The sequence below is a fragment of the Hemitrygon akajei genome, chromosome 7 (assembly GCF_048418815.1).
Source record: "Hemitrygon akajei chromosome 7, sHemAka1.3, whole genome shotgun sequence".
NCBI lineage: Eukaryota > Metazoa > Chordata > Chondrichthyes > Myliobatiformes > Dasyatidae > Hemitrygon > Hemitrygon akajei.
Window position 1 is genome coordinate 101218080 of NC_133130.1, and position 21726 is coordinate 101239805.

General features: G+C 42.1%; 1 protein-coding gene across 1 annotated transcript in view; it reads left to right on the forward strand.

Annotated features, from left to right (window-relative positions):
- prkn (parkin RBR E3 ubiquitin protein ligase) overlaps positions 1-21726 on the forward strand; it is a 1122674-nt gene that overhangs the window by 900350 nt on the left and 200598 nt on the right. Inside the window, exon 8 of the mRNA XM_073051587.1 lies at positions 2878-2939. Within this exon, the coding sequence (XP_072907688.1) occupies positions 2878-2939 (62 nt within the window). The remainder of the gene's footprint in view (positions 1-2877; positions 2940-21726) is intronic.

Genomic DNA, 21726 nt, shown 5'->3' on the forward strand with positions numbered 1-21726 from the left:
CTTTTAAACCACTGCATCTGATGCTTTCACAGAGCACTTAGGTAAGAAGTGGCTAGAATTTTACCCAATGAGGACAAAGGACAAGCATGATTACAACTCGGAGGGCTACTTGCATATAGCAGTGCTTGCAAGTGCCTGTTGCCTTCATCTTTTTTGGCAGTAAATGAGGTTTGGAAGCTCCTGGTATGCCACTGGAGTACAGCTTGTAGATGGTACAGGGTGAAACCAGCAGTATAGAGAGTGAATGCTTATGCTTCTCGATTAGCTGCTCTGTCCCATACGGTGTGAAGCTTCCCATGGAACCCTACCTATCCAGGAAAGTGGCGAGAACTCCATCACAATTCTGACTTGTGCCCTGTACATTGTGGAATTACTTTGGACCATCAACTCAGACATTCACAATAGGGTGGCTAGCTCTTCGAGTGTCTGGTAGGTACAGGCTGTGGTGAATAATGATCAATAGGATGTTGGTCACAGGAATAGCATTACCTCAGCGTAGGCTGCCATTTGGAAATGGATAGCGCTTGGTACTCACGTGACACAAAGGTTAGTCGACATATCTCAAGTTTGGAACTGGTTCAGCACTTGCAGCATGCAGGCATGAAATGCTTCATTTTCTCAGCAATCATTGATTAACATCATCATATTAGACCATCTAATGGTCATGGATGATGAGACTGAAGATAGCTCACCTGAGAAATAGCTGTACACCTAACACCTAATGTTTGAAAAGTGTATAGGAGCTGTTCTGAGGTACTGCAGACATAAAGTTGATAAGGAGACTAATGCAAGTGTATTTCTGAAGGAAGCAATCACACTGTTAATTGAATGTGCAGGCATTGAAACTGATCATTTAGAGTCTAGTGAGACTGAAAAGTAAAAATTAGATTGAATAAAAGCAATTTTAGGAAATACTCAGCAGGTCAGGCAGCATGTGTAGAGAGAGAAAGGGAGTTAATATTTCAATTACCTTTCACCAGTACCATGACAAACTGGAAATATAACTTATTTAAGAAAGTAGTAGTCATGGATTTGTTGAGATCGTTGAATTCATTGTTGAGTTCATAAGATTATAATATGCCCAGTGCGAAGGTGAGGTGCTGATTCTCAAGGCTGTATTGGGTATTGTTGATGCACCGAAGGAGGTTACAGGCCGAGGAGTGAGAGAAGGTGTGCAATTGGAATGGAAGAGTGCCTAAATGGTAGGCAAGTGAAAACGCAGGGTCATCCTTGCAGACTAAAAGGAGGTGTTCTGAAAATCAAATACCTAACCTGCATATCACTACCTTAGTGCAGAGCAGGGGTCCCCAACCATTTTTATGCCATGGAGCCCAGGCTGGGAACCCCTGGTGTAGAGGAAACCACAGCATGAGCACCAAATGCAACACACTCCAATGAAAGATGTCGATATGAATCATTGCTTCACACTGTAGGGCAGTTTGTGTCTCTGGATATCGAGAAGGGACTAGTTTTTTATCACCTCTGTGTGCAAGGGTGGATACTGAGGAGAGGAAAGGAGAGGTGTTGGAGAATGAACCAGGAGTGAATCTCACAATGCTGAAAGTAAAACATCAATGAAAGTCAATAAAACGTCAATGAACGTCATTGAAGTTGGTAGAAATTACAGCAACAGATCGTCTGTGATTAACAAGCCACTCTCAGCTGGCATCACCACCAACTGTGTCATTTAGTTTCTCTTCATCTCCACCCTATCACAGATATTGCTCTGCTTCATCCCCGTTTTAAATGGTAAAAAAATTATTATTTAAAAGATAAAAATTTGCAGCATGCTGCTGTGCAGAGGGACTTGGGAGTGCTTGTGCATGAATCACAAAATGTTGGTTTGCAGGTGCAGCAGGCTATCAAGGAGGCAAATGGAACGTTGGCCTTCATTGCTAGAGGGATTGAATTGAAGAGCAGGGAGGTTATGCTGCAACTGTACAGGGTACTGGTGAGGCCGCACCTGGAGTACTGTGTGCAGTTCTGGTCTCCATACTTGAGGAAGGATGTACTGGCTTTGGAGGCGGTGCAGAGGAGGTTCATCAGGTTGATTCCAGAGATGAGAGGGTTACACTATAAGGAGAGGTTGAGTCACCTGGGACTGTACCTGCTGGAATTCAAAAGAATGAGAGGAGATCATATAGAAACATATAAAATTATGAAAGGGATAGATAAGATAGAGGCAGGAAAGTTGCTTTCACTAGTAGGTGAGACTAGAACTAGGGGACAGTCTCAAGATTTGAGGAGTAGATTTAGGATGGAGATGAGGAGGAACTGCTCTTCCCAGAGAATGGTGAATATGTGGAATTCTCTGCCGAATGAAGCAATGGAGGCTACCTCAGTAAATATATTTAAGACAAGGTTGGATAGATTTTTGCATAGTAGGAGAATTAATCGTTATGGAAAAAAGAAGGTAGGTAGAGATGAGTCCATGGCCAGATCAGCCATGATCTTATTGAATGACAGAGCAACTTGATGGGCCAGATGGCCTACTCCTGCTCCTATTTCTTATGTTTCTTTTCTGCAGCTTAAAGCATGCAGACAAGATTCTATATATCCCAGTTGTGATCAGACTATAGACTTGAATGCTAGCTCTGTTTCTTGCTCCAGCGATGCTACCAGATCTGTTGAACATTTCCAGTATTATCTATTTATCTTTCAGATTTCCAGCATTTCCATTTTGTTTGGCTATTCCTAACAATTGCATTAGCTAACAAAATGTCAGTAAAGTGCAGTATCCTAATTCTAATTGATCATATCTTGTACAATTAACTATGGAAAAAGGGTCATTTAGTTTCTTTATTAGCTTCTTTGCTATTAATCAATTCCCTTAATGAATCAGAAGTTACAAATCAATCTCAACTTTTTTTTCTACAGATGGCTGTCAAAATTCACTCATTAAAGAAGTGCATCACTTCAGAATACTTGGAATTGACCAGGTGAGTTAAATGCTTGCAGATAGTTCATATACACACATCTACATGAAGGGCTGTTGCAGGAAAGCAGCATCCATCATCAGAGACCCCCAACACCCATGACAAGCTCTGCTCTCACTGCTGCCATTAGGAAGAAGCTACAGGAGCCTTGGGATACACACCACCAGGTTTAGAAACAGTTATTACCCCTCACCTATCAGGCTCTTGAACTAAAGGAGATAACTTCACAGAAATGTTCCCACAACCTACAGACTCACTTTCAAGGAATCTTCATCTCATGTTCTTGATATTGTTTATTTATCTATCGTTTCTTTATTTTTATATTTGTACAGTTTGTTGTCTTTTGTATATTGGTTGAACACCCAAGTCAGTGCAGTCTTTCATTGATTCCATTCTACTATGGATATATTGAGTATGCCTACAAGAACATGAATCCCAGGGTCGTATGTGGTGACATACATTTACTTTGTACTTTGAACTTTTCCTGCCACAAAGCAAGGTTTGCAGGTGAACATCCACATGGTACAGCACTGTGGGTTGTGAGCCTGGATGAACTAAAGTGGAAGCAGCAAGCAGCATCTTTGAGGTAAACTGTCCTTCTATCCACCTTAACAGATTGCCAGTTCGTACCCCTGGTACTTCCAAAGCTTTATCAACAAAAAAAAACTGTGGTTCTCAACTACATTGTCCTGTTTGCTGACATTAATCCACCTTATAGACACATGAACAAGGAAACTCTGAAGTTGTGAGGTAGCATTGCGTCGAGGTTTGCCTGCACTGAGCCCATGTCTTTGGGGAACTGTTGTAGTATAGGCAGCAGGTGGTGCTGCCCCACAGCTCCAACTCCTCCAGTTTGATCCTGACCACCAGTGTTTTTTTGAGTGAACAGTGTACATTCTATCTGTGACTACATGGTTTATACCCAGGCACTTTGGTTTCTACTTGTGTTCCCAGGGCTTGCTAATTGGTAGGTTAAATGTCCCCTGGGGTAGGTGGATAGTGGGTGAATCAGGGTAGCATGCAAGAGATTGCTGGGTAACTATTAGAGCAATGAGATTGATAAATCTGCATAGCCTCAGTGGACTGATTTCTCTAGCTTATGGTAACCATTGCCCTCTGTTCCCCCACCACCTTGTTTCCCTCATTCTTGAGGCCCTCTCACCCCTTCCATTTCCATCCCCTACCCTCATGACCTTCTCACCACATCTGTCTGGTTCCCCACATTCCATGGTCTACCGGTCCTCTCCAATCAGATTTCTTCAGCTATTTACTCTTCCACTTATCTCCTCCCATCTACTTAGCTCATCGCCTTTCATGGCCTCTGCCCCTCCAATCTTCCATTCCCTTCACCTGGATTCACCTATTACCAGGTACTCTCCCTCTTCGTCTACTCATTTTATTTCAGCTTCTACCCCTTTCCAGTCCTGGCAAATGGTCTCAGCCCAAATCATTAACTCTTCATTTCCCTCCATAGATGCTGCCTGACCTCCAACATTCTGTGTATGTTGCTCAACAAACCGAATATCTACCTCCAAGTTAATTGAAAACATGAATATGTAAATCCAGCTCAATTTACCAGTGCTAAAATAACCTTCATTGTTCCTGGCCAAACATCACCCGTGACCTAGAATAGTCAGAGGTATTGAAGCATTGAAACCCATAGGTTCTTATGTACCCAGGTATAACAATAGAGCTAGGGATGGTAACTCAATAAGACAATACAAACAGCATCACTAGAAATGAAACTGTTATAGTCAAGCACTGAGTTTTCAGCACAAGACCTCTAAGTACAGATTTTCCATGAAGGAATCTGACAGGCAATAACTGGCAGTGTGAGTCTTAAAGGGACAGTGACAGCTGACCATACTCTGGGGAGTTGGAGTGCTGAAACTCAGATGCCTACCACTATTCAGTCAGGACCATGGTGTCAGGTGGTCAATGGAGTGGGGTGTTAATGATTATCTTAGTTGAGGGAAGATTTGACTTGCAGTTAAGACCCTGAAAAGGCATTCAGAAAAGACAACCAGTCTAGGGTGTTTGGAAGTAGGTACAGAGGAGATGTCAGGGTTTTCCTTAATCCTGTCTGCCAAGGCCTTCTCATGGCCCCTTCTGGCTCTCCCAATTTCATTCTTAAGCTCCTTCCTGCTAGCCTTATAGTCTTCTAGATCTCTATCATTACCTAGTTTTTTGAACCTTTCGTAAGCTCTTCTCTTCTTGACAAGATTTACAACAGCTTTTGTACACCACAGTTCCTGTATCCTACAATCCTTTCCCTGTCTCATTGGAACATACCTGTTTGGTTACAATTTAGAAAGTTCTTTGGGATATTTGGTTTTTCACTCTCTAGTCCCATTTTTTCAAATTTTTTAAAAACCTTCTTTGACTGATATAGTTTTTAAAGAATGGAATAGACTAGGTATTAAATGTTTTCAGGATCTGTTTGTTGGAGATAGTCTTTCCTCATTTGATACAATCTTCATAAAGCTCACTTTTTTAGATATTTACAAATTCGAGATTTTTTGCGTTCTCAACTTCATACATTTCCTAATTGTCCAGATAAGAATTTAATTGATACAATTTTTACTCAGAAACCTTTTCATTATGGATCTATTTCTAATATTTATAGTATGTTGTTGGCAATGCGAAACATTCCGTTAGACAAAATTAAAAATCTCTGGGAATAAGACCTACAGATTTCAGTTGATGAGAATACTTGGAATGAAATTTTTAAACTTGTTCACACATCTTTGTTATGTGCGCGTCACTCTCTTTTACAATTTAAAGTGGTTCATAGAGCCTATATGACTAAAGATAAGCTCTCTCGTTTTTACTCAGATTTTTCTCCATACTGTAATAGGTGTAATGTCGAAGAGGCCTCTCTAATTCATATGTTTTGGTCTTGCCCGCGGCTTGATAAATTTTGGAAAGAAGTATTTCAAACTTTCTCGGAGCTTTTTAAAGTAAATTTTAAACCCAATCCTCTGACTGCCTTGTTTGGCATTATTGGAGGAAATGATTTTACTCTTAAGCTGAATGATCTGCATATTTTGGCTTTTATTTCTCTTTTAGCCAGAAGAGTTTTGTTGCTTAAATAGAAAGATGCTGCTCCACCTACTCATGCCCATTGGTTGATTGATGTTTAGAGAAAATTTAGAGAAATTTAGAGAAAATTAGATGTTCTATTTCTATACCTAGACTAGATTTTTTCACATTATGGGGACCTTTTTGGAACTACTTTCACAATCTTCAACTTGATCAGCAATGATGATGGCTACTATTTGTTTGAATTTACGACTATATATCCAAGATTGTTTTTTCTTTTCTTTTAACCAAACAGCTGTTTTTTCTCTCTTTTGCGTTTTTTTTGTTATGGGGTTTTGATGTCACTTTAGATTAGAATAAAATATACCTTTCCAATATTATGGTTAACTTATTATACATAGGTATGGGGCATTTTAACCTTGTTTCTGTTTCCATAATATCATAATGTATTTTGTATTCATCTATGCAAGTGATTAATAAAAATATTGAAAAAGAAAGAAAGAAAATCTCCCACCATAACAACCCTGTTATTTTTACATCTTTCCAGAATCTGTCTCCCTATCTGCTCCTTAATGTCCCTGTTACTATTGGGTGGTCTAAAGAAACATCAGTAGAGTTATTGACCCCTTCCTGTAACTAACCTCCACCCACAGAGACTCTGTAGACAAGTCCATGGGCAGGTCAGATATGTCCATACATGGCCTCCTCTACTGCCATGATGAGGCAGGTTGATGATCAGGTTGGAGGAGCAACACTTCATATGCCATCTGGGTAGTCTCCAGCCCCTTGGTATGAACATCGAATTCTCTAACTTCCGGTAATTCCCTCCCTCTCCCTTCCACCATCCCACTTTCACTCTGCCTCCTCTTCTAGCTGCCTATCACCTCTCTCATGATTCTGCCTTCTTCTACTACCCATAGTGCTTTTCCCCTACATTCCCTCTTCACCTTTCCTGCCTATCCCCTCCCTGCTTCCCCTCCCCCACCCCTTGATATTTCCTCTGATTGGTTTTTCACCTGGCACCTTCCACGGCCCCTGCCCCCAAATTCTTCAGTCCTGACGAAGGGTCTCGGCCCGAAACGTTGACTACTCATTTCAACGGATGCTGCCCGACCTGCTGATTTCATCCAGCTTTTGTACGTGTTGATTCCTCCATGACTTCCTCCTTTTCTGCAGCTGTGACACTATCTCTTATCAACAGTGCCACGCCCCCACCTCTTTTGCCTCCCTCCCTGTCCTTCCTGAAACATCTAAAACCCAGCACTTGAAGTAACCATTCCTGACCCTGAGCCATGCAAGTCTCTGTAATGGCCATAACATCATAGCTGTTGAACAGTTGTGGCAGGTGGTGATACCCACTCCCCCAGATGAGACGGGGCTGGTCCTCCAGATGAGGCAAGGCTGAATGAAAGCAGGCAGCACAAAGTTGTGCTTTGCTAATGTCTCGACAAGCACTATGATGAAAACAAGGGAGTTAAATACTGCCATAATGAAATAGTAACTAGCTGACACATGCATACTGTATTCACAAACGCAATTGCGGAATCTGTAGTGCAGCCGAGTCTGTGATTGTGACAGAAAGATAGCAAAGGCAACACCAATAATTAAGAAAGAAGGGGGTGAGAATAAACAGACTAGATAGTCTTGACATCAGTATGACAGAAAATGATAACATTCAGTTTTTGTCACAACCATGGATCATTTTTAAAGAAAAATTTCTTTTTTCATCAGTTAGTATGTGGATTTTATTTTTCTCGGTGTCACTTTGTGTGTATGCTTTGACCTTGGGTTGTCCTTTTATCGCTAATTGTTTTGTATTTTCACTATCCCTGGTTTTTCACATTGTTTTGCAGGTGTCTCATTATAGATCATGGGGATTGTTAAACTCTTTGCACCACTTTCATTCAATTTGGGTTAATTTAATTGTCACGGTAATGTCAATATCTGGAATTCCCATGTGCTCCAGAGTATATTTTGGAGGGGCATGCCAACCTTCTTTGTGGTTCCTTGTCAGGTGAAACTCACAGAGTTCTTCTGTGTATCATCAGTGATTCTTTTCATCAGGATTCAGTATTGTTTGCCTGAGCTCTTGTTAGTTTTCCAAGTTTTGTAATAAATCTTTTGTTTAATTTGAATTGTCAAAGTTTCCCTGATTCCTGCACTTGAGCTTGCTGTTGATCCTCACATTATTAAGCAAGTGATAACAGGACCCTTTGAAAATAATAGTAACATTGGATGGAGTCAGTGTGGATCTAGAAATATCATGTTGGCCTGCCTGTTCTGGAAATTTTTCAGGCAGAAAGACAGTAAGCCACCCAGCCCTCCTGTGATCAGCATGCTGATCTACACCAACTGCTTCCTTGCCAAGCATTACCTGCCTCTCTTCTGATTATTTTGTAGTACTCCTTCCCCTCACACACTACCATTTCACATTCCCAACCAAGCACAGAAATCTTTCCATTCCTTCCCTGATTCCAGATCAGAGCTTCCCTCTGACTGCAATTTGACTCTCTCACTTTGATCTGTGTGCAAATTGATCTCAATTCCTCCCCTCCTACAAACACATATTCATCTAGATCTGTCTCCCAGCCCAGCTGCAAGTGATGCGATTTTAGCCTGGCCTTGTTGACAAAGTGGGAAGTCTGGTTTATGGTTGATTAAAACGCAGAATCTTCCGGAATATTGACCTCTAGTCTGCTGTGTGCTTAAAATGTTGCAGCATCCAGTTTGCTACGGCCTGCATTTCATTTACAAAAATAATTGTTCATTTTCTGTCCTGTGTTCAATTCAAATTAGCGTCAAATTGTTGGGAACATTAAGAAAGCTTTTTTGCTTTAATGAGCTGTAAATGGAGTTCTGGGATTTCCATGTGCAAGCCAGCAATACAGACAAACACAATCTCAGAGAATAATCCCCATATAGTATTGCTGTTTTCCCGTTTCCTATCATCTAAACTGAATGAACTCTTTTACAAATTACTCACTATTATTGGTAAAATTGTGAGCAGGAGTGTAAAGGAGCAATTTGAGCCTCTGGTGTTTGGATTGCAACCCAGTTACTTGCAGCATACCGAACAGTCCGGAAAGGCTGTTGCACATTTTAAGATGCAGAGCTTGTTTCCCTAGCTCACTGGGGATCTGCAGGTCTGACCAAAAGACCATTATATTCCATTATATCTGCCTTATGTCCCATATCCCAGTCATAAAAGGACTGTATTCTAACTCATTCTCTTGCCAGTGTGTCAAATTGGAAGCTGGTTCCATCTTAAAAGATTGGAAAGCAGCAGCCCCAATTAGAGCTTCCTGTTTATTTATTTAAAGACACAGCACGAACTAGGCCCTTCAGACCCTATGCAGCCCAGCAACCCCCAACAACCTCCGATTTAACCGTAACCTCATCACGGGACAATTTAAAATATCCATTTAGCTTACTAACTGCTATTGCTTTGGACTGTGGGAGGAAACTAGAGCATCTGGAGGAAACCTATGCATTCCACAATGAGAATGTACAGAGGACGCCAGGATTAAACTCCAAACTCTGATGCCCCGGGCTGTAGTAGTGTCGCCCTGACTGCTTGTCAGTTTGATGGCTTTTACATTTGTTAAATGGGCTGAGTGGCTCTGTGACTTCAATTGGCGCTCATTGCTGTGTTGATAGAGTTGCCAGCTGTCCATCAGACCAGACAATTGGTCCCCAGCCACTACTGCTGCCAACTCCCAGGTCCACCTTTCCACTAGGGTGCTTCCTTTCTGTCCCTGGGGGCCAACAACGTGAGGAACAATGAAATGGAACCGGTCGACCCCACATCACTTGACCCACTTTACCCCTTTGATTTTCTCCCACATGCACGTGGCTTAACCGATCATCCAGAGATATTAGCCTTGATATCCTAATGCTTTGGATTTCTTCAAAAGCACTTTTTTTATTACTAGTGTTTTTTTTGTACTTGCACAGCTTGTCTTCTTTTGCACATTGGTTGCTTGTCAGTTTTTGTGTGCAGTATTTTCAACAATTCTATTGCATTTCTTTGTTCTACTGTGCATGCCTGCAAGAAAGTAAATTTCACTCTAGGTGACAGATACGTCCTTTGGTGTAAATTTACTTTGAGCTTTGTACTTTGAACCTTCTTTGCTCCTGTAAAGACCTATCTCTCCTATTTATTTTGACATCCTTCTCCTTTCCAAATTCCTCTCCAACCAGCAAGGCATCAGCTGGACAACATATTTCTGTCTCTATCTCTCTCTCACTCATTCTCCCTCTCTCCCCTCTCTCTCTCCTTCCCTCTCCTTTTCCCTCTAACCCCCTCCCCTCTCACTCCACCCCTCTCCCCTCTCTCACCCTCCCTCTCTCACACTCTCTCCCCTCTCCTCCCCCCACCTCTCTACCCCTTCTCCCCCTCTCAGTGCCCCCTCTCTCCCTTTCCCTCCCTCCTTCCCCTCCTCTCACTCCCTCATCCCTCTTTCTTCCCTTGCTGTTTCTCTTTTTCTGCTCTCTCTTTACCCTCTCCCTTGCTCTCATTCCCATTCTCCTCCTCTCCCTTTCTAACACACCCTAATCTGTGCACTACAGTTTCTCAGCGATTATCCCCCTGCTGCTTATGACAGCCTGCTGTGCACAAATTTCCTGCTGCATTTTCTATTTAACAAAAACGAGGACACTTTGAATATGCTTCTTGTTTGTTATGTTCTGTAAGTCATGACATCAGTTTCTTTCAAAATGTCTTCTCCCCTAATTCCCTTTACATTGTCAGATGGTGCTAATTAGAGATGATCTCAGTTGCTCTTTCTATTAGGATGTGTGCCTTCCCTTTCACATAAGATCATAAACTGCAGGAGAAGAATTAGGCCATTTGGCCCATCGAGTCTGCTCCACCATTTCATTATCTCTGATCCATTTTCCCTCTCAGCCCCATTCTCCTGCCTTCTCCCCATATCCTTTCATGCCCTAACTAATCAAGAATCTGTCAACCTCTGCCTTAAATATACCCAATGACTTGGCCTCCACAGCCACCTCTGGCAATGAATTCCACAGATTTACCACTCTCTGGCTAAAGAAATTCCTTCTCATCTCCGTTCTAAAAGGATGGACCCCTATTCTGAGGTGTATCCTCTGGTCTTCATCTGCCCAACATAAGAAACATCCTCTCCACATCCACTCTATCGAGGCCTTTCAACATTCAATAGGTTTCGATGAGGTCACCCCTCATTCTTATGAATTCCAGTGAGTAGTGGACTGGAGCCATCAAACGCTCCTCATATGACAAGCCTTTCAATCCTGGAATCATTTCTGTGAATCTCCTTTGAACTCCCTCCAATATCTGCACATTCTTTCCTAGATAAGGGGCCCAAAACTGCTCACAACTCTCCAAGTGAGGCCTCACCAGTGATTTATAAAGCCTCAACATTATGTATAGCGAAACCCTTGAGTGCATGAAGGAATCAGTCCTGATACCTGTTTGCAGACAATCTATTGTACTATCCCTTACCTCAATCCTTCGCTACTAACCCTCAACTTTTGCAAACAACTGCTTTTATCTTTACTCATTCACTTTGAGTCTTGGACCACACTTTGCTCTGTTTTGCTACATTATTAGAATCAACTGAACTATAAAGCAAATGTTTATTATTATTAAAGAAATGAGCTCCCTTGAGGTTCATACCATGAAGCTTATTAGGATGTGCCTTTAATGAAGAAGAGGTGACTGCTGGGTCTCACAGCAATGGGTTTGGATTTTTCTTTCTCATTATTTTTACGCTTCACAGGTTTAATTAATGGTCACTGGCTTTGGTTCCATAGAATTTCCTGTAAAATTGCTGAAAGCTAGCTCATTTTGAGGAGTTGCGAGAATTGCCAGTTTTTTTTTCAGAGATGCAGCACAGTAACAGGCCTTTCCAGCCCAACGAACCAGAGCAGCCCACTTGCATCGATGGGACTGTTAACCTACTAACCTGCATGTCAGAGCACCAGAGCACCCAGAAAACACCACCCCAGTCACGGGGAGAACATACAGACAAAGGCGGCAATGGAACCCTATCACTGGCACTATCATAGCACTGAGCAAGCCACTACGTACCGCAACGCCCCATAGGCCTTCCGGAATCTGAAGATCTTTTGGAAAGTGAACTGAAAGTGCATCATGAGGTCACCGGCAGTGCTGTTATTATACTGAGCACCATAAGTCGAAGTGGTAACACAGCAGTGCAGTAGGGCATGAGGCTTTCTCGCACCACAATCTTAGTTTGATTCTGACCTCAAGTACTGTCTGAGTGAAATTTGAAAGTTCACCCTGTGACCTCTTGCGATTCCTCCCCCCACACAAGAGTGTTCCACTTTACTCCCACAACCCAAACATGCGCTAGTTGGTAGATTAATTGACCACTGTAGTTTACCCTAATGTATGTGACTGATGGGACAGTCGCAGTGAGGCTGCTAATGATCATGTGTGAGCAAATGGGTCACATGGAATTAGCCTTACAGTTTGTATATTCTCTTTAATGATGGATGGAAAATAGTTCCTCGCCTGCCAGTATTTGAACACGAACTTGAAAAGTTACTTCTCAACATCTCTTTTTCAGAAAAGTTTCACAATGAGGCTCAGATAGAAACACATTTTTGTGATCATTCACATAGAGAGATAAACCAGTCTTGACAGACAAAAACAATCTTTTGTACAAAGTCATGGTTTTGCTTTAAATAACATCACTGCCATTCACTTAAATATTCCAATGCATAGGTCAGCATAATGCTTCACAGTGCCAGTGACCTGAGTTCTGTTTCCGCCGCTGTCTGTAAAGAGTTTGTATGTTCTCCCTGTGACTGTGTGGATTTCCTCCATGTGCTCCGGTTTCCTCCCACATTCCAAAGGTTATTAGGTTAATTGATCACATGGGAGGAATTGGGCACCACAGACTCTTTGGGCCAGAAGGGCCTGTTACTGTGCTGTATCTCTAAATTAAAAAATAAATATAAAATATTTTGAACTTCAATGTGAATTAATTAATTCACACTGGGAGAATTGTGGAACAGACATGCGGTGGGAAAACTTGTACAGTATGTTTGATCAAATTATCTAAGACAAGCTTTTAAGTAAAAGCTGACAATTCATAAACACTTTCCCTGCGGAAAGGAACTGGAACTCAAAATGTGGGACAATGGGAAGGCCTCTCAAGCCTCCTCCACCATTCAATCATATCTTGGCTGATCTTCAACTGTACTTCGCAGCCCTGTCCTACAGATCTTGATTTCATGCATATCTAAAAAATACTGTCAATCTCGGCAGTCAGTATGCTACATAAATGAGCATTTATACTGTAGCTATGAGGTAGAACATGGAACATACAGTACTGTGCAAATGTCTTAGACTTATATATGGTATATAGCTAGGGTGACTAAGGCTTTTCCACAGTACTGTAGTAATTTTATGTATTGAACTGTACTGCTACCACAAAAACATAACAGATTTCATGACACATGTGAGTGATAATAAACCTGATTCTGATATGGGTCTCTACTGTGGACTGAAAGTGGGAAAGTGGCAAGGGGGCAGGGAGAGGGGAATCATGCTTGGAAAAAGAGGAAGGGAGAGAGGAGGGAGCGGGAAGCACCAGAGAGACGTTCTGTAATGATCAATAAACCAATTGTTTGCAATCAAGTAACCTTGCCTGGTGTCTCAGGGCTGGGTGTGCTTGCACTTGTCACAACCACAAATTCGGCAGCGCAGTAGATATAGCAATTGCGCTTGTGAATATGCACATGTCAGCTAATTATTATTTCATTGTGATAGTATTTAACTCAGTACTTGTCGTCGTAGTGCTTGTTGAGACTTGGACACAGCAATGCTTCGCTGCCTGCTTGCATTCAGCCTTGCCCGAGAAATTGGACTGTCAAGTCAACTGAAGACTCGTGGTATTTGTTTTATATTTTATTTGTTCTTTTCAGCTGCAGTGTAGGCTTCATATTTCCATTTTAAGAGTTTTAGTTAGCAGCCCTGTTTGGCCTAGTGTTTAGATAGATAGATAGATAGATAGATAGATAGATAGATAGATAGATAGATAGATAGATAGATAGATAGATAGATAGATAGATAGATAGATAGATAGATAGATAGATACTTTATTCATCCCCATGGGGAAATTCAACTTTTTTTTCAATGTCCCATACACTTGTTGTAGCAAAACTAATTACATACAATACTTAACTCAGTAAAAAATATGATATGCATCTAAATCACTATCTCAAAAAGCATTAATAATAGCTTTTAAAAAGTTCTTAAGTCCTGGCGGTAGAATTGTAAAGCCTAATGGCATTGGGGAGTATTGACCTCTTCATCCTGTCTGAGGAGCATTGCATCGATAGTAACCTGTCGCTGAAACTGCTTCTCTGTCTCTGGATGGTGCTATGTAGAGGATGTTCAGAGTTTTCCATAATTGACTGTAGCCTACTCAGCGCCCTTCGCTCAGCTGCCGATGTTAAACTCTCGAGTACTTTGCCCACGACAGAGCCCGCCTTCCTTACCAGCTTATTACCAGCTTTATTGTTTTCTTTCCCCTTTAACACTATTCACATTAAAATCTGTGAACTATCAGCCCACTTCAGAGTCTCTCACTCTGCACTTGTCATATCCGAACCAGGTGACAGCACCTGTTCCACCCCTGACTCTGGCACTCCTTCTCTGCCATCTGTCCTGCAAGGCTCCACCATCACCATTCTCAACATCTTTCGCTCCCACAAGATTTACAAACTGACCCTCTGCTCCACATGGACAAACACAGTACTGTACAGAAGTCTTAGGCACCATAGCTATATACATGTGCTAAAGACCTTTGCACAGAGCCATAGAACATGGCCCCTCAGCCCATGATGTGTGCTGACCCTTTAACTCCAAGGTCAATTTAATTCTTCCCTCTCACAGAGCCCTTCATTTTCCCTTCATCCATGTGTCTGTCTTAATGTCCCTAATGTATCTGCTTCCACCACCACCCTTGGCAGGGCATTCCACGCACCCACCACTCTGTTAAAAATCTACTGCTGACATCCCCACTATATTTTCCTCCAAACATCTTAAAAGTTATACCCCCTCATATTGGCCATTTCCACTCTGGGGAAAGTCCCTGGCTCTTTCCACTTAGTGGTACGCTTTGTCATCCCTGTAGACCTCTATCAAATCACCTCTCATTCTCCTTTGCTTCAGAGAGGAAAAGTCCTAGCTCACTCAAACTGTTCTCTTAAGATATACTCTCTAATCTCCTCTGTAGTCTCTCTAAAGTGTCCTCGTCCTTCCAAAGATTCACAGCTCTTTGAGTGAAGAAATTTCTCCACCCCTCAGTCCTAGATTTCCTATATTTAGACTCTGAACATATCCTAAACTGTCTTGATGGGAGAAAGAATCTTTTAGCTTGACAAGCCTCGAAAAGCATTATGTTTCTGAGATCATCTTTCATATTTTTAGAATAATGACTCTTTCCTGATACTCAATCTTTCCTGATAGCATACCTCTCTAATATAAGGAATCAATTTCATGAGCCTGTATTGCACCTTCTCTAAGGCCCTTCCTTGGTAAGGAAGTTAAAACTGCACACAGTACTTCAGTGGTGCTCTCACTAAAACCCACATTACCATTATATTATTACAACCTGCGTAATGAAGGCTAACACACACTCACCTTCCAAATTGCTTGCAAGTGGTCATAATAGTAAGTTAATACTCCTTTGAGAATCTTTTTTTTTTGCATTCTCAGATCTCAAAATATAATTGGCATCACTTTCATATCAACATAGTACTGCATTCATTTTGAAAGCCTAGAAAGCCACGAGTGCCACTTTTTAATCCTTCATCCATCCAAAAAAGTAGAGCAGGAACATGGATGGAAACTCAAATTGCCAGTATGGTCTAGCAGAGTGTTGCCAAATCTGGTATTTGGTACTTGTGCAATGAGTTATTGCCTGATCTCCAACCCAGCCCAATCTCCCTTTCAATTTCTTCACAATGCTCCAAAACTGCACAATGCTGGAACTCAGTAATCAATTTTTCCCAAAGTGAAATAGAGACCATTTTTCCGCAATGGTCTCTATTTCTTAATTATTTTGCATCACTGAATTTTTAACCCAGCCCTTCTGTGCATGAATAGCCCTTGTGTTCCCAAGTGCAGGTCAGAGATAACGAAGCACCAAGTCCTAACTTCTAATCTCTGACAACTCAATCCAGAGACTCGCCCCCACAACACACACCTCCGTCCCAAGTAACTCATCTCTACCTCCAATTCATGACTCCTTGCTCTGATCCTGGGCTTCTCCTCCTCAACCCTGTTTTCCAATATCCCTTCCTCCGCAGCTCAACTGAGCATAAGAATGGCCTGATCCCTCGGCTCCCACAGGCATTGTAGTGAGGTGACCTCGGCTGAAACAATGCACCCAGTTCAGTAAGTGTGAATTTTTAGCCTCTCCTTAACACACCCATAACAGTCCCCAGGAAATTTACCTCTAACTCCCGGAAGCCCCAGACCAATTGACAAGGATTAGCAAGCTTGCTCCAACTACAGCCATTATATCTGTGACCAGGTCAGGTCACAGATCTCTCAGTGGGTGAGCATCTGGGGGATAGTGACCACCGCTCCCTGGCCTTTAACATTATCATAGAAAAGGATAGAATCAGAGAGGACAGGAAAATTTTTAATTGGGGGAAGGGCAAATTATGTGGCTATAAGGCTAGAACTTGCGGGTGTGAATTGGGATGATGTTTTTGCAGGGAAATGAACTATGGACATGTGGTCGATGTTTAGGGATCTCTTGCAGGATGTTAGGGATAAATTTGTCCCGGTGAGGAAGATAAAGAATGGTAGGATGAAGGAATCATGGGTGACAAGTGAGGTAGAAAATCTAGTCAGATGGAAGAAGGCAGCATAAGTAAGGTTCAGGAAGCAAGGATCAGATGAGTCTATTGAGGAATATAGGGTAGCAAGAAAGGAGCTTAGGAAGGGGTTGAGGAGAGCAAGAGGGCATGAGAAGGCCTTGGCGAGTAGGGTAAAGGAAAACCCCAAGGCATTCTTCAATTATGTGAAGAACAAAAGGATGACAGGAGTGAAGGTAGAACCAATTAGACATAAAAGTGGGAAGATATGCCTGGAGGCTGTGGAAGTGAGCGAGGTTCTCAATGAATACTTCTCTTCAGTATTCATCAATGAGAGGGAACTTGATGACGGTGAGGACAATATGAATGAGGTTGAAGTTCTGGAGCATGTTGATATTAAGGGAGAAGAGGTGTTGGAGTCATTAAAAACCATTAGGACAGATAAGTCCCCGAGGCCTGTAGGAATATTGCCCAGGCTGCTCCACAAGGCAGGGGAAGAGATTGCTGAGCCTCTGGCTAGGATCTTTATTGTCCTCGTTGTCCACGAGAATGGTACCGGAGGACTGGAGGGAGGCGAATGTTGTCCCCTTGTTCCAAAAAGGTAGTAGGGATAGTCCGGGTAATTATAGACCAGTGAGCCTTATGTCTGTGGTGGGAAAGCTGTTGGAAAAGATTCTTAGAGATAGAATCTATGGGCATTTAGAGTATCATGGTCTGATCAGGGGCAGTCAGCATGGCTTTGTGAAGGGCAGATCCTGCCTAACAAGCCTGATAGAGTTCTTTGAGGAGGTGACCAGGCATATAGATGAGGGTAGTGCAGTGGATCTGATCTACATGGATTTTAGTAAGGTATTTGACAAGGTTTCACACGGTAGGCTTATTCAGAAAGTTAAAAAGCATGGAATCCAGGGAAGTTTGGCAACGTGGATTCAGAATTGGCTTGTCTGCAGAAAGCAGAGGGTCGTGGTGGAGGGAGTACATTCGGATTGGAGGGTTGTGTCTAGTGGTGTCTCAGAAGGATCTGTTCTGGGACCGCCACTTTTCATGATTTTTATTCACGACTTGAATTTTGGGGTAGAAGGGTGGTTTGGCAAGTTTGCAGATGACACAAAGGTTGGTGGTGTTGTAGATAGTGTAGAGGATTGTCAAAGATTGCAGAGAGACATTGATAGGATGCAGAAGTGGGCTGAGAAGTGTCAGATGGAGTTCAACCCAGGGAAGTGTGAGGTGGTACACTTTGGAAGGACAAAATCCAAGGCAGAGTACAAAGTAAATGGCAGGATTATTGGTAGTGTGGAGGAGCAGTTGCTTCAAAGTTGCTTCACAGGTAGATAGGCTAGTTAAGAAAGCTTATGAAGTGTTAGCTTTCATAAGTCAAGGGATAGAGTTTAAGAGTTGCGGGGTAATGATGTAGCTCTATAAAACTCTGGTTAGGCCACACTTGGAGTACTGTGTCCAGTTCTGATCACCTCACTATAGGAAGGATGTGGAAGCACTGGAAAGGGTACAGAGGATGTTTACCAGGATGCTGTCTGGTTTAGAGAGTATGCATTAGGGTCAGAGATTAAGGGAGCCAGGGCTTTACTCTCTGGAGAGAAGGAGGATGAGAGGAGACATGATAGAGGTATACAAGATATTAAGAGGAAAAGATAGAGTGGACAGCCAGCGCCTCTTCCCCAGGGCACCACTGCTCAATACAAGAGGACATGGCTTTAAGGTAAGGGGTGGAAAGTTCAAGGGGGATATTAGAGGAAGGTTTTTTACTCAGAGAGTGGTTGGTGCGTGGAATGCACTGCCTGAGTCAGTGGTGGAGGCAGATACACTAGTTTAAGAGACTACTGGACAAGTATATGGAGGAATTTAAGGTGGAGGGTTATATGGGAGGCAGGGTTTAAGAGTCGGCACAGCATTGTGGGCTGAAGGGCTTGTAGTGTGCTCTACTATTCTATGTTCTATATGTCCCGGTCATGTGGGTCATATATGGCAGATATGACAATCAGCAGTCAAAATCTCATTTAGTGGTTTGCTTTACTTGTGATCTGCCAGTAGTTCAAATGCTATTTTAAGTTTATGAAACACAAGGAGTCTTTCAACACATATTTCAATAAAATACTGAAGTTAGGCATCTAGCATTTTAAGTCTATTCAACCCCTCATTCCCCCATTAATAATTCCTTTGGGGCGGCACAGTAGTGTAGTGGTTTGCACATTGCTTAACAGTAAGATCAGGTTTTGATTCCCGTTGCTTCCTGCGTGACCGTGTGGGTTTCCTCCCACATTGCATAAGATGTACCTGTTGGAGTTAGTGACTTGTGCGCATGCTATGTTGGCACCAGAAGCATGGTGGCACTTGCTTGCTGCTCAGCGCAATTTGATTTGACACAAAAAAACGCATTTCACTGTATGTTTCGATGTACATGTGACAAACAAAGCTACACTTTATAAAGTCTTTACTTTTGCAGCTTATTCCCTGAATTCTCAGCAACTCCACACAGATTCTGTCACCCGCACACTAGGGGCAGGTTTTTAGTGGTTGTCCGTCATATCCCATGATAACAGGAAACTTTAGCGGGAGAGTTTTTAAAGTGGAAACGCTGTTGCACTGAGACAGTTCCACTCTCTTACCCTCAGATGTCTGGGTGCAGGGGTGCAAGTAACCAATCAACTCTCACGTTTTTGGGACGTGGGATGAAGCCAGAATACCCAGAAAAGCACATGCAGTCACAGAGAGAATGTTCAAACTCCGCACAGACATCATGGATCGCTGTAGCTGTGAGACCTTAACTTACAGTGTCCTGCCCACAGCTGGTTGACTCCTATCCTGTCTGTACACATCCAAGATTGCTTAAATTTTTCTATTGTTTTATTGAAAATTCTTAACAGGAAAAACAATTGTGACTTTGATACTATGATTAATGTACTAATATCATAAAGAGGTGCTCTATCAAGTGTAAAGCACACTGTTCTCCATCCCAGGCTCCATATTGAACGCAGCCAAGCAGTCCGAGATACATTCACTTTCCATTCCACTCTCTTCAAATTTTTTGATTTTGAGCAAGATATTCTCTGAGTCCAACAGAAAGTAGCAGGTTTATTCTGTGGGTAATAAGTAGCCTCAGTGAGTAGTTCACCTCACCAGAGACCAGTAACAGGAACCTATTACTCGTGAGATTGGTTCAGCAGATCCAGAGATGAAAGGCCAGCATGCAGAGCTGTACATCTCCTAACCCCACAATATACAAACATGCACTGTAATATTGTGTGGACATAACTCAGGAGCTGTCACGTATAAGGAAATAGCTGTCAGCTGCCTGCTGTTTCACACCAACCAACAATACAGTGCAGTGCATAAGGTCTATCAATTGTTTGCCAGCTGAGTCACAGGATGTTGAATGTCACGGCAGAATCACAGCCGGCAGATGTCGTGAAATTTGTTAACTTTGCAGCAGCAGTACAATGCAATACATAATAACGGAGAGAAAAAGAACTGCGAATTACAGAAAGTGTATATATATATATATGTGTGTGTGTGTGTGTGTGTGTGTGTGTGTGTGTGTGTGTGTGTGTGTGTGTGTGTGTGTGTGTGTGTGTGTGTGTGTGTGTGTGTGTGTGTGTAGCACTCTCTCTTTCTCTCTATATATCTATATATATTTGTGTGTGTGTTAAATTAAATAAGCAGTGCAAAAATTGGGAAATTTAAAAGAGTAGTGAGCTTGTGTTCATGGGTTCAATGTCCATTCAGAAATTTGATGGCAGAGGGGAAGAAGCTGTTCCTGAATTATTGAGGCTCCTGTACCTCCTTCCTGATGGTAGCAATGAGAACAGAGCATGTCCTGGGTGGTGGGGGTCCGGAATGATGGACACCACTTTTCTGAGACACCGCTCCTTGAAGACCTCCTGGATACTATGGAGGTTAGTGCCCATGATGGAGCTGACTAATTTTACAACTCTTTGATTTGAATGCAGGGGGGGTTCTCATTAAAACCTACTGAATGTTGAAAGGACTTAAATAGGCTGGATGTAGAGAGGATGTTTCCAATGGTGGAGGGTATCCAGAACTAAAGGGCAGCTTCAGAATTGACCAGAGGTAAGGAGGAATTTTTATTTTAGCCAGTGAGTGGTGAAACTGGAAAGATCTGTCACAGACTGCAGTGGAGGCCAAGTCCATGCGTATATTTAAGGCAGAAGTTGATTGTTTCCTAATCAGTCAGGGCATCAAGGGATATGGTGAGAAGGCAGGTGTATGGGATTGAGTGGTATTCAGGATCAGCCATGATGGAATGGCAGAGCAGACTCGATGGGCTGAATGGCCTAATTCTGCTCCTATGTTTTATGGTCTTATCACTGTAAATACTTTAAACCACTTTTTATAATGCTGTTTACATTGTAAATACATGCTGCTGTTTATGTATTTATGCACATTTTATTTCCTATCCATCATTTCACCTCTAAATTTATTCATTTTTTATAATTTAATGATATAATGTTATATAAGTTTTAAATACATTTTATTCATTATAATTGTTGAATAGTTGCACCCTGACCAACACACCATGGCAAATAACTGATACATGTAAATGGATACGGAGAATAAAGTCAATCCTTGGTTCTCCATACACCCTGATAAGGAGGCAACTGGTGTGGTAGCCTTCATTAGACAGGGGAATTGAGTTCAAGAACAGCAAGATAATGTTGCTGCACTATTAAATCCTGGTTAGACCACACTTGACTATAGCGGATTCCAGTTAATTGGGTCATTGCTTAATCGGGGCAGCCTCTTATTTGAGCCAACTCTTAAAGAACAGAAACCAATTGAGAAAATAGCCGTGCTCCCTTCATTTATTTGGGACACTGTGCTGCTTAATTGGGACTGTTGCTGAATAGCTTCTAACTAGAGTCAGTCA